General features: G+C 46.1%; 1 protein-coding gene across 1 annotated transcript in view; it reads left to right on the forward strand.

Moving 5' to 3' along the window:
• The first annotated feature begins 433 nt into the window (after positions 1 to 433).
• The window catches only part of BTF3 (basic transcription factor 3), a 39340-nt gene continuing 26744 nt past the window's right edge, over positions 434 to 13029 (forward strand). The window contains exons 1-2 of the mRNA XM_029574840.1: positions 434 to 590; positions 5897 to 5965. Of these exons, the coding sequence (XP_029430700.1) occupies positions 5897 to 5965 (69 nt within the window). The 5' untranslated portion in view covers positions 434 to 590. The remainder of the gene's footprint in view (positions 591 to 5896; positions 5966 to 13029) is intronic.

The raw sequence follows: 13029 nt of genomic DNA on the forward strand, positions 1-13029 counted from the left end.
GAGCGGAGCTTGGTTGGCTCCCCAAACAAAAAGGAGTTCCGCTGCCTCGCCAACAGAGAAATACATGTGCTTTGCTGCATATATTGGACACATGGTAAAAGACACAAAAAAGGGGGATTTAAGTTGCACAAGTTTGACACTTGTGAGTAGCATTCCCAATCGTCAAGGCTTCAACCCTAGCATTCCAAGATGTTGCCTGCTTCATCAACACAAACGATCGAGAGGCTAAATGATGAAAGCGCCGCGTGCAAGATGATTCAGATCTCACGTTGACATTTTCAAGCTGTTAAATAATTACAAATTTAAAAAAATGGTTCTTTCATTTGTTTAAAAGTGTCCTGCAACCGAGCCCACCTCGCATCAGACTGTGCCTGAACACAAAACAGACCCCAGTCCAATTACGAGAGCCCCGCCCTCTCGCCGCGGCTTACGCGCCCGCCCCAGTGGGACCGCAACTCAGGTGGCGCAGCGCGTCACTTCCGGCCCTTCCTCTGGCTGCCATCTTCGGTGCGCATGAACGCGCCTGTCTGCTGTGGCTCAGCGTGCAGCTTTTAAGTCCGCGCCCCGCCGACCTCTCTACGCTGCTGAAGGTAGGAAGCGGGCCCGCGGGAGGCTGGGGAGGGGATACGGCCAGGGGACGGGTCTAGGTCTCTGACTTGGTAGCCGCGCGACCTGCGGTTAGGGCTGTTATTGCTGTGTGGGGCCCCAGCCCTTGTGTCACGCGCAGAGGTGGGTATGGGACCTGCCCTCCTGCCGCTGGTACGGCTTCATCGGGGAAGCCGCTTCTTTATGCTGCTTATAAATACGTTTTGTGTTGTTGTTATGGTTACTGAGACAACTCGACTCCGTGATGGTGGCGATGGGCCCTTCTGAAAACGGAACGTTGGTTGGTTGAGTTTCAGGTGATGGCTTTACTTTTGAACCCTTAGTGGGGAGCATTGGCCAGTCACCCCCAACGGCTTAAACAAGAGAAGCGACTGGTGTTCGACTTTTACGCATTCTGTTTTCTTTTATTACTCAAGTAGTTTTATTGTACTAGTTTTCAATTTCTTATAAAAGAATGCTACTGTACTTATTTGGTCTTTTGGAGCTCCTATTATTTTTTTTGGAGGGGAGAAGGGCATTACCGGAAAATTTTTGTTGTGAATTGAGATGAGTGCAGCAGGCTTTTAGCATATAATGAGAAAAGTCAGCTATCTGGACTTAATATTTATTTTAAAAACATGCTAGATATGCAGCAGTAGGAGGAAATAAGGCAGAGTGAAGGATAACTGCTGTCAATTTTTAAAGCACTACTAGTGACATGCAGATACACAGGAGAGAGTCTCTGTTCCATGGAGTTTATAGTCTAGTCCAGAGCTTTCCAAAGTGTGTGTCGCGACACTTTACTGTGTCGCCTGAGGTGTGCCGGTGTGTCGCGCAAGCCCGGTGCACGTGACACACCGGCAAGTGCAGGGGCCGGGAACCCATGGCTCCGAGCCAGATATGGCTCTTTTGAGGGCTGCATCTGGCTCGCAGACAAGTATCGCCACACTTTCCCGCTGACCCAGCTGCTCCCCGGTCCTCCTCCGCCCGGGCGGAACGCGGCAGGACAGCTGGAGTCAGCGGCACCGGCGTGCTCTCTTCTTCCCGCCCCCCCCCCCCCGCGGCCCGGAAGAGGAAGTGGAGAGTATCGGGTGCCTGCGCGGCAAGAAGAGGCCACGCTAGTGCGCTCGGCATCGGCCCGAAGAAAAGAAGACTGCAGCGCGGCTCGGAGGAAAATGAAGAGGTTCAACCGCGGCCGATGGGACTCCGCCTCCGCGAGGGCTGAAAATGAAGAGGTTAGCGTTGGGAGGAGGCTGCTGCTGCCGCAAGTTCCCGGAGTGGGGGTGGGGGGGCTCATTCACTCTCTCTCTCTCCCCCCCACCCCGGGAACTTGCGGCAGCAGCAGCCTCCTCCCAACGCTAACCTCTTCATTTTCAGCCCTCGCGGAGGCGGAGTCCCATCGGCCGCGGTTGAACCTCTTCATTTTCCTCCGAGCCGCGCTGCAGTCTTCTTTTCTTCAGGCCGATGCCGAGCGCACTAGCGTGGCCTCTTCTTGCCGCGCAGGCACCCGATACTCTCCACTTCCTCTTCCGGGCCGCGGGGCCCTGTGTGTGTGTATGAGAGAGTGAGAGATTGCATGTATGTGAATGATTGAGAGCCTGTACATGTGAAAGAGAGTATGTCTGTGATTGAGAGCCTGCCTGAGAGAGAGAGCATGAATGTAAGTTTACCATTGGGAACCTGTATGTGTAAGTTTGTGATTGAAAACCTGTTTGTGTGAAAGAGTATGTGTGTATGATTGAAATCCTTTGTGTGTGAGAGAAATCATGTGTATGTATGATTAAGAGCCTGTGTTTAAATGAGAGAGAGAGACCATGTGTGTCTGTGTGTGATTGAGAGCTGGTTCAGGTGATGGAGCATGTGAGTATGTGATTGAGAGCCTGTGTTTAAATGAGAGAGAGAGACCATGTGTGTCTGTGTGTGATTGAGAGCTGGTTCAGGTGATGGAGCATGTGAGTATGTCATTGAGAGCCTGTGTGTAACTGAGAGAAAGAGAGGACATGTTTGTAAGCATGTGAATGAGAGTCTGTGTGTGAGAGAAAAAGACAGCATGTATGTGTGTGATTGAAAGCCTGTGTGTGTGTAAGCGTGAAAAGATAGACAGCATGTGTGTAAATGTGTAATTAAGAGCCTATATAAGTGAGAGAGAAAAAACGTGTATATGTGAGTACTGAGAACATGTGTGTATAGGTGTGTCATTGAGAGCCAGTGTGAGAGAGAGCGCTGGTATGTGACTGAGAGGAGAAAGTTCCAAGCAAACCACCCCTCCTCCTGCTAATTCAGAACAATCTCAGGAGACCTGGATATCAAACGTTCCCAGGTATGCAGAGCAAAAAAATGTTTGTATCCTTATTATTTTTCATTACTGGGTCTTTGTGTCTGCTATTTTGAAATATTTTGTTGGTATCTGGAAATGTTTTATATGAGTTTTTAATTATTGGATATTCCACTCATCAGCTGTTTAGAAATATGTTCTTTTTGTTAGTACAGTTTTACTGCTGATGATTTTATATTTCTTGATTTGTTTTATAAGGATGGGTGATGTTTCTTTTTTCCTTTGTTACACTGCATACAACCTCTGGTTTGCTAGTAGACTGAATTACTGTGTCCCGAAATTATGTTTGTCTAAAAAGTGTGTCACCAACATGAAAAGTTTGGAAAGCTCTGGTCTAGTCAAACCTACATTACAAATAATCTATGGGACCTGTCTTCATTGTAGAGAAGTTGGGCTGTAATAGTCTCCAAAAAAGTAATTTTTTAGACTGCATTTGAATATGACCATAGAGTGAGAATAATGCCAAATATTACAGACATTTGGCACTGAAAGATAGAAAGCATGGAGTTGTGATTTAATAGTGAAGGACACGGCTAACTCTTGCTCCATGAAAAGAGTTCACAAGGAAGGATGTAGGGAGAGAGAAGGTAGGTAATGAACAGCTACAAGTAAGAAAAACTTGAACTGTATGTGGAAGTGAATGGGGACCTAATGTAGAGACTTGAGAAGAGAGGTTACATGGACATAGCAATGTTGAAACATAGAAATGACGGCAGAAGAAGACCAAACGGCCCATCCAGTCTGCCCAGCAAGTTTCACACTTTTTTTTTTTTTTTCATAATTATCTGTTTCTCTTGGCTCTTAGTAACCTTTTGGTTCTATTACTCTTCCACCCCCACCATTAATGTAGAGAGCAGTGTTGAAGCTGCATCTAAATGAAATATCTAGCTTAACTAGTTAGGGATAGTAACAGTCGCAGCAATAAGCAAGCTACACCCATGCTTATTTGTTTACCCCGACTATGTAATTCAATCCTTGTTGGTTGTCTGTATATAGATCCACTTTTCTTCATTCCCCCTGCCGTTGAAGCAGAGAGCTATGCTGGAAATGCTTGAAGTGTCAGACTTTCTCCCCTGCCGTTGAAGCAGAGAGCTATGCTGGATATGCATTGAAAGTGAAGTATCAGACTTATTTGATTTGGGGTAGTAACTGCCATAAAAAGCAAGCTACTCCCTGCTTTTTTGTGAATGCAAATCTTTTTTTTTTTTTTTTTCCCCAACATTCATTTATGTCCTCTAGACTTTATGGATCCACAGTGTTTATCCCATGCCCCTTTGAAGTCTTTCACACTTCTGGTCTTCACCACTTCCTCCGGAAGGGCATTCCAGGCATCCACCACCCTCTCCGTGAAGAAATACTTCCTGACATTGGTTCTGAGTCTTCCTCCCTGGAGCTTCAAATCGTTCATGACCTTTCTTCAAATTGAAGAAAGGTCATGCAGCCAAATTTTGATTAGATTGCAGTGGCAAAAGAGTTCACTGGGATTGCTGTGAAGAGCAAGTTGCAGTAGTCTAAACAGGAGGTGATAAGAGTGGATACATTTATTCTAATAAAACTGCATAACTATGTCATAAGAATCTAGGACCAGGGCCAAGAACTGCTTTCTTGTGGAGAGGTTTTGGATTTATAATTTCAAACTGTTTTAAATATGCCAGAAGAATCTAGAGTAAGGCTGCCCAAACTGTGGGTTGGGACCACAAATGGGCTCTCAAAATGTTCAGTTGGGCTTGTTTCACATGGCAGCACTCTTCAGGTGCCAGCACCAGCAGCATTAGTAGTAGAAATCAGAATCTTGGCCTGTGAGCCAGCAAGCACTTGCATGAATTTCCGTTTTGTTCACCATTTTCTTCCTAATAATTCCTAACATTGTTTACTTTTTTTGAGTGCTGCAGCATACCAAGCTGATGATTTCATGACACCTAAATCATTTTCCTGAATGGTAACTCCCAATATGGCAACTAATATCGTGTAACTACAGCATGAGTTTTTTCCCTATATGCATCACCTTGCAGTTGTCCACATTAAATTTCATTTGCCATTTGGACACCCAATCTTCCAGTCTTGCAAGGTCTTCCTGCAATTTATAACAATCTGCATGTGATTCAACTACTCTGAATAATTTTGTCATCTGCAAATTTGTTCACCTCACTCGTATCCATTTCCAAATCTTTTATAAATATATTAAAATGCACCAGACCAAGTACAAATCCCTGAAGCACTCCTCTGTTTACCTTTTTCCACTGAGAAAATGGACCATTTAATCCTACTGTTTACTGTTTTTTAACCAGTTTGCAATTCACTAATTATCTTGGGCAAAATATTAAGCAGTTCCTTTACTGATATTAAATACCTGAAGATTAAAAAACACAAATAAGCCAATGCAGAAACCTGAATGTTAAAACTGCGGTGCAATTCAGTGCATGGTTTTCTAATGTACAGGTTAATATATATTTTTTAAGTCCTGATGCAGAAAGCTAATGTTATGCTAATGCATCAGGAGTTAAAAAAAAAAAAAAAAGTGGGCTGCATGTAAAATGTGCATTTGGCACAGGCTGCTTCTTACCCAAATAAGACAGTACTTATCTGTGAAATTTTTTTTTTTATTTTTTTTTACTAGTTTTAATTGCCAGCGCAGAAGTGCTGGAAACTTAACTCCCATCTCTGACACTGGGGTTAAATTTCCAAAGCTAAGAAAATGCCGGCCTGGCCAGTATGCCTCTCTGCATTGGGGAGTAATGCTTAATGTTCTCATTTGCATGGAATTTCCATTCATGGGAACTATTATTCTATTTTTTGAACATATAAACTCCTTGCTGCATTGGCAGTAAAGTTTACGTGCAGAAATGAGCTTTTAAATGCAGGTAAAACAATGCGTTGGCCAGAACGCATCTTTCTGTATCAGCCTGAAAGTGAGCATCAAAGAACAGTTATTAAATACAGAAGTCTGAAATTGCTTATACTGTTTTTTAATTTTAGATGAAAGAAACCATCATGAATCAAGAAAAATTAGCCAAACTTCAGGCTCAAGTGCGCATTGGTGGCAAGGTAAGAATATTTTTTCCTGTAATTTTAATAATGTGGGCATAGTTTTACCCTGCTTTCCAAAGAAAGAAAGTAGGCTTATGAGATTGCCATGTTCAGGTATTTTTCCTTCACCCCAATCATTTAATTAGTGTCTTTGTGGCTACCAATTTTCAAAAAATGTGAGCTAAAAGTGCCTGCTATCTGTGATTTTCTTTTCTCTAAAAAGTCTCCAAAATGGCTGCTCCTTTTTGAACATCAAAGCCCTTATCCGCTCTGTTACATTGCAATCTGTTCCTCATAGCTATCCCACAGTCATATTTCTTCATTACAGTCTATTCAGTATTCAAATGCACCACATTTACCAATGTCACTACACCCCTCTTCTCAAGCCACTACATTGGCTCTCTGGGCCTGCATATACATTTCAAGTTATTCTTGCTCACTAGTGCATTCATTCTGGAGGTCCTCATCTATCATCTCTTATCTTTCCTTTCATCCTTCTTGAACTCTTTATCAAGTAGGTTGCTCTAATCCAGTGGTTCTCAACCGGTGTGTCTCCACTGTTCCCCTTACCTGAGCGAAATATGTCCTCCGCCCGGGCAGAACGCAGCAGGACAGCTGGAGTCAGCGGTACTGGCATGCCCTCTTCTTCTGGCACGCCGCTCCCCCCCCCCTGTGGCCTGGAAGAGGAAGTGGTGAGCAGCAGGTGCATGCGCAGGAAGAAGAGACCATGCTAATGTGGGCAGCATCAGCCCGAAAAAGAGGAGAGTCATGGCTTGAAGTAAAACAAGGAACTAAGTCAACCCCCGTGGCTGATGGGACTCCTTTTTCTGTGAGGGCTGAAAGTGAAGGAGGTTGCTGCTGCCTTTAGGATTGGAAGTGGAAGAGGCTGCTGCTGCCACTAGTTTGGGGAGGGGGGGGGGTGGAAGTGAGTGAATGAGCAAGCATGTGTCTGAGATCCTGTGTGTGACACAGCATGTATGTGAATGATTGAGAGCGTGAATGGAAGTGTATGATTGAGAACCTGTATGTGTAAGTTTGTGATTGAAAACCTGTTTGCATGAAAGTGTGTGTGTGAGATCATGTGTATATGTATGATTAAGAGCCTGTGTGTTATAAGGAAGAGAGCATGTGTCTGTGTGTGATTGAGAGCTGGTTTAGGTGAGGGAGCATGTGAGTGTGATAGCCTGTGTGTAAATAGAGCAAATGTGTAAGTATATGAATGAAAGTCTGTGTGTGAGAGAAGACAGCATGCCTGTGTGTAAGTGTGAAAAGACAGCATGTGTGTAAATTTGTAATTAAGAGCCTATATAAGTGAGAGAAAAAGCATGTTTATATTGGTATCTAGAAACTTTTTATGAGTTTTTAATTATTGGATATTCCATTCATCAGCTGTTTTGAAATATGTTTGTTTTTGTTAGTATGGTTTTGTTGCTATTAATTTTATATTTCTTGATTTGTTTTATAAGGACTGGTGGTGTTTCTTTTTTTTCCTTTGGCTTGTTGCGGTTTCCAATTCAGTTTTTGTCTGCATGCTTCTAGTTATGCGTTTTGGTCTCTTTATTCTTTGTTAGGTGAAGGTCAGCACATGTGATTCAGGTGAGGTTTTCTGCTGGCGTGGTAGGGCTCTATAGCAGCCTGGCTTGTTCTATTTTCCTAATACATGTATTGGTATCTTAAGTGCTGGTGTAATGTTTTCAGTGTTGCTTTTCTTAGATAAGGTGTTTACTGTTTGAGAACTGGAAATTGGTGCTGTTTTGGTATGGGATGTTTACTATTTATGCAACTTCTGTTCAGACAGAATGAGTATCTTTTTCCTGTCGATAGCAGGGCTGAATTAGCCATGCTGTCATAGGAACTGTCCATCAGGCCTGGGAGGCGGAACGTCCTAAGTGATGTCAGAGCTTTGCTCTGAGGCTGCACATGGTTTCCCGCACTGATAACAATTCTCCTGTTTTTCCACGCGTGGGATCGCATGCGGAGCTTCAGCTAAACTTTTTCTAACAAGGGAAGTGCAGCTAAAAAAATCGATCTTCATGAAGGGACACGGTAGAAAAAATGCCCCCCCCCCCGGCCCTCAGGGTTCAAACCCTGCCTCTGTGGTAAGGTCATGTCCATTACAGATGGACATGACCGCTGTTATAGATGTCTGGGCCCTGACTACCCGCTAGAGTCATGCCCACATTGCGGCCAGATGTCCCCGAGGACTAGGCGCCAGAGAGGGGAAAAAATCGAGTTGCTAAAAATAGCAAGAGCCAGTTTGTAAGCCCACTCTTCCCCGGGGCCCACCATGACCGCTCCAACTCCGCAGCATTGGGCAGCTTCCATGGAGCCACCTACCTCCAGACCTGGCGTGGAGCGTCAAGGGAAAGTTAAGGCGCAGGCCTCCAGAGGTCGGGATCGAAGCTGGGAGGAGTCACATGAGTCGGGGCGGCAGGGAAAGCCTGCCCATGGAGTGTCTCATGCGTCTAAGCAACCGGTGCAAGAGGCACTGACACAGCGCTGTGGCGCAAGGGACTCGGATCGCGACACCAGAATATCCGACGCACAAACCCCATGCGTCGACTGCGACACAGGTACATCGACCGCACACTGTACAAGACGCAAGTGGAAATGCCGTAGACGCATTAAGTTACAGTGTCGGAACACCGAAGCAAACCAGTATATGCCACAACGCCATCGGAACAAGTAACGACGCCAACGGCACGAAAAAAGAAGAAATCGTTCGAGACATCTCAACTCCCGGAACCCGCTAAGGCAAAGAGAGAGGGGTCTCATCTGTTGCCACTGTCTGCTATCCCCACAATTTCAAGGGCATCCAGACGTGAACCACTATCCCTGGAACATTTTTCACTGGCCTCTTCGTCCAGATCAGAAACGGAAGAGGGCCAGATACTCCTTTCTTCTTTGTCAGCGTCATCTGCTTCCTCAGCTCCTGTATTCTCAGACTTATCCTCTGCCTCTAAATGCTGCTCCTGGGGTGATGTACTGCAGGAACCGCTGGTAAAGAAGCACAAGGGAGCAGAGGTGCTGCACACTCATAACCACAATGCCAAAGCACCAGATTCTGATATTCTGCTGGCAGCAATTCCGGCGGGGCACCCATAGGCACTATCTTGGCCACTCATGCCGCCAAAGACGAAAGACACTTTATTTAACATCTCGTAAGCACTATCTGGGTTTTTTTTTGAGGTCGTGCAAACATCCTACCAGTTAGCAGACTCCTCACCCAGTAGTGGAGTCTCCACAACCATCGGTGCATTCGTCTCCACAGCACCCACAGCCTCCCTGATCCCAAAGCAGTCGCAACAACCTCTGGAACGACCACTTAGCCCCAGGTCTCCGGATCTTCCAACAACGTCGCCGGACACTTCGGGTACCCTTCGGAGCCAGGGGACCAACCAGCGAAACCTTACTCTCCGGAAGATCTGACCTATCCGAAATTTTTAGAAAAGATGGGTTCCTTCCTCAACCTGAACATTCAGAAGGTGCCTGATCCGAGATCTGAAACACTAGGTTTATTAAAGATCTTCGACCTTCCGGCAGAGCCGACCTCTCTGCCTGCCCATGCAGTACTGGTCACAGTTCTGGAATACTTTTGGGACACCCCTTTACACTTCTGGCGGTCTCCAGAAAGACCGACCTAAAATAGAAGATGCAAAAGTCGCCCTAATATACGGTGCCACAACTGCCTCATGCTTCTCTGGTCGTTGAATCTGCAATGGCGAGAACAAGGAAATCCAGATTACATTCAACGGCTCCTCCGGGCAGGGACCTTCAGTCATTGGACGAATTCACGAAGCGCATATTCCAGGCTTCTATGCTAGTTGCCCGCATTAACCACCATCAATTTTACATTGTTCAGTACCTCTGAGTGTGTGCAACAGCTGAAGGACAACCCGGAGCTCGCCCACCCAACTTCGGGGATGTTCACGCTGTTCAGGACCTGGAAGAAGGCATAAGACATCTGTTGCGCACGATATATTTATTTTTTATTTATTATTTTTCTATACTGAAGTTCCTGTACGAATACAGATCACACCGGTTTACATAACAAAATTCGCTTAGGAGCGTTACATATAACAAATAACAAAAAAGGTATATGAAGGTTTCGAGACCTCCTGTGCGTCAGCCGCTATTGCAGCCCTGCGTGTGGCCTGGCTGAGAGCCAGCTCCATTAGCGAAGACGTCTATGACAAGTTGGCCAACTTGCCCTGTAAGGGTGACAACCTGTTTGGGACACGGTTTCAGGAAACAGTGGCTCAACTAAAGAAGCAGTCTGTAGCCGTACAATCCCTAGCCACTCCTCAAACCTACTCTACTTCACGCCGATATTCTACACTGCCCCGGAGACAAATCTTTCAACGCCAGCCTTATTGTTCCCCGTCCTATCAAATGACTCCCGGTCCGCAGAACCAAAACCGCAGGGGACGACCGTGGACCCAGCGACCACAGGCTCAACAACCTTCTGATCCCCCAAGCCTAATCAGTCTTTTTGAACATAGCCCTGCCACCACCGCAGATGGTGCTAGCGGGGGGAATCACTGCACACATCCAGGAATGGGAAGAGATCAGAACCGACCAATGTGTACTGGACATTGTTCGTCACGGTTACAAAATCCACTTCATGTGCCCACCACTGTTCCCTCACTTAGCGCTACGAGGGACCAGACCCCACCAAACCTGATTGGAGGTGGCTGCCTTATTACAACAAGCAATTCGCCACATCCCTCCAACCGACCATCTTACAGGGTTCTACTCCCCCCTACTCCTCATTCTCAAGAAGTCGGGGGATCTTCGTCCAATCTTAGACCTCAGAGAACTGAACAAATTCATAGTCAAAAATTCAAAATGATCTCTCAAATCTCTGCTACCCCTGATCCAGCCCAAAGCTTGGATATGCTCCATAGATCTCAAGGATGCGTACACTCACATTCCTGTGCATCCTTCCTCCTGGCAATACCTTTCTTTTCAAGTGCATGGCCAACACTTTCAATACAAAGTCCTTCCCTTCAGCCTGTCGACAGCGCCTTGGGTTTTCACCAAGTGTATGGTAGTGGTGGTGGCATTCCTCCTTCAGCGGGGGATCATGATTTCCCCTACCTCGACGACTGGTTGATTGTGGCCTCCAGCCCGGACACTCTGCAACATCATCTCCGGGACACAATTGATTGCCTCGACAAATTGGGCTTGATCATCAATTATCAAAAAGCCAACCTACACAAATGATACAGTTCATAGGAGCTCATCTGGACACCATCAGATACAGAGTTTTTCTACCGACACGCAGGAGACACACCATGAGGCTCCTCTTCAGACAACTCAAATCGACCAGATCGCGTCGGCACATCAAATCTTGACAGTGTTGGGACATATATGGATGCCTTGATTCACACAGTCTACAATACAAGGCTACGCATAAGACACATATAATGGGGTCTCAAGCAACAATGGAAGCAACATTCTCAACCACTACAATGCAGAGTGTCCTTGACAAAGACCATGATAGCAGATTTAGATTGTTGGCTACGCAAACACTCACCAAGGGAGCTCCTTTTATTCTTCTGCCACACAATGCAGTCCTTGCCACAGATGCCTCCCACAAAAGATGGGGGGCGCATCTCAATCATCTCCAAATGCAAAGCCTCTGGACCCAGCGAGAGCAGTCCCTCCACATCAATCTACTAGAATTGAGAGCCATCCATTACATGCTACGAACTTTTGTATCTCACCTTCAAGGTCACCGGGTCATGGTTTACACGGACAACCAAGTGGCCATGTTTTATATCAAACAAGGAAGCTCGGGCTCATGGAGTCTGTTGCAAAGCCCTCACCATTCTGCAGTGGGCAAACTGCCATTCCATTTAGTTGCAAGCCACTTAACTGCCGGGCATCGCCAATACTGAAGCAGACAAACTAAGTCGGAAATTCTATCCCCACGAATGGTCCCTCAACCACGACATAGCAGAGGCCATCTTCCAACGATGGGGATGGTCATTCATAGACCTTTTCACCACAGAGTTCAACAAGAAGGTGACTTGCTTCTGCTCCATATGGCCGACCCCCATGCAGAGTCGCCCAGTATGCTTTTCTCATTCCATGGACAGAACCACTAATGTGTACACATTTCCTCCGATTTCCCTCATCACAGTCGCTGCAAAAGTGCATGTAGGACGAGGTGCAATTAATCCTAGTGGTGCCGGCGTGGCCCCGCCACCCATGGTGTACACACCATTTCGGTTACCCAATCAAGAAAATCTCCTGTCACAAAAGGAAGGAACTCTCCTCCACCCGTTACACTCTTCCCTGCATCTCACAGCTTGGAGATTCAACAGTGCCTTCTGTCGGAACAAGGATTTTCCATCGCTGTGCAAGACGTAATCTTGGCATCCCGCAAACCTTCCACGAGGAAAAACTATAACTTCAAGTGGAAGCGTTATGCAACATGGTGCGAATCCAAGAGTTGATCCACTCAACTGTACACCGGATGTTTTACTGGACTACCTACACACGTTGTATGTGGCAGGCCTCGCTACGGCTTCAGTCCGGGTTCATCTCAGTGCGATGGCCAACCTATCTCTGTTTATCTGGTATCTCGATTCATCAGAGGACTCACACACCTTAGACACCCCCCCCCCCCCCCCCCCCGTCACAAAACCACCAGTGCCGTGGAATCTGAACCTTGTTCTCTAACAACTGATGGTACCCCCTTTTTGAACTGATGGAGTTCTCCCATCAAAAACTTCTCACCTGGAAAAGTGTATTCCTCACCGCAGTGACTTCGGCAGGGCGAGTTGGTTCACTATAGCCCATATCTCCAATTCTACCATCACAAGGTACTCCTGCATACACATCCATCGTTCCTACCGAAGGTGATATACCAATTTCATCTTAACCAATCAATTGAGTTGCCTACATTTTGTCTCAAACCTTACAAAAACGAAAGAGAAAAGCTACTGCCTACATTAGACTGTAAAAGAGCATTAGCCTACTATAAACAGAACCCATTCATCCAACAGGGCATCACAACTGTTCGTGTCTTTCAACCCGAATGCCCCGGGTCTTCTAGTAACAAAATGCACAAT

The sequence above is a fragment of the Rhinatrema bivittatum genome, chromosome 1, assembly GCF_901001135.1.
Source record: "Rhinatrema bivittatum chromosome 1, aRhiBiv1.1, whole genome shotgun sequence".
NCBI classification, from domain to species: Eukaryota; Metazoa; Chordata; class Amphibia; order Gymnophiona; family Rhinatrematidae; genus Rhinatrema; species Rhinatrema bivittatum.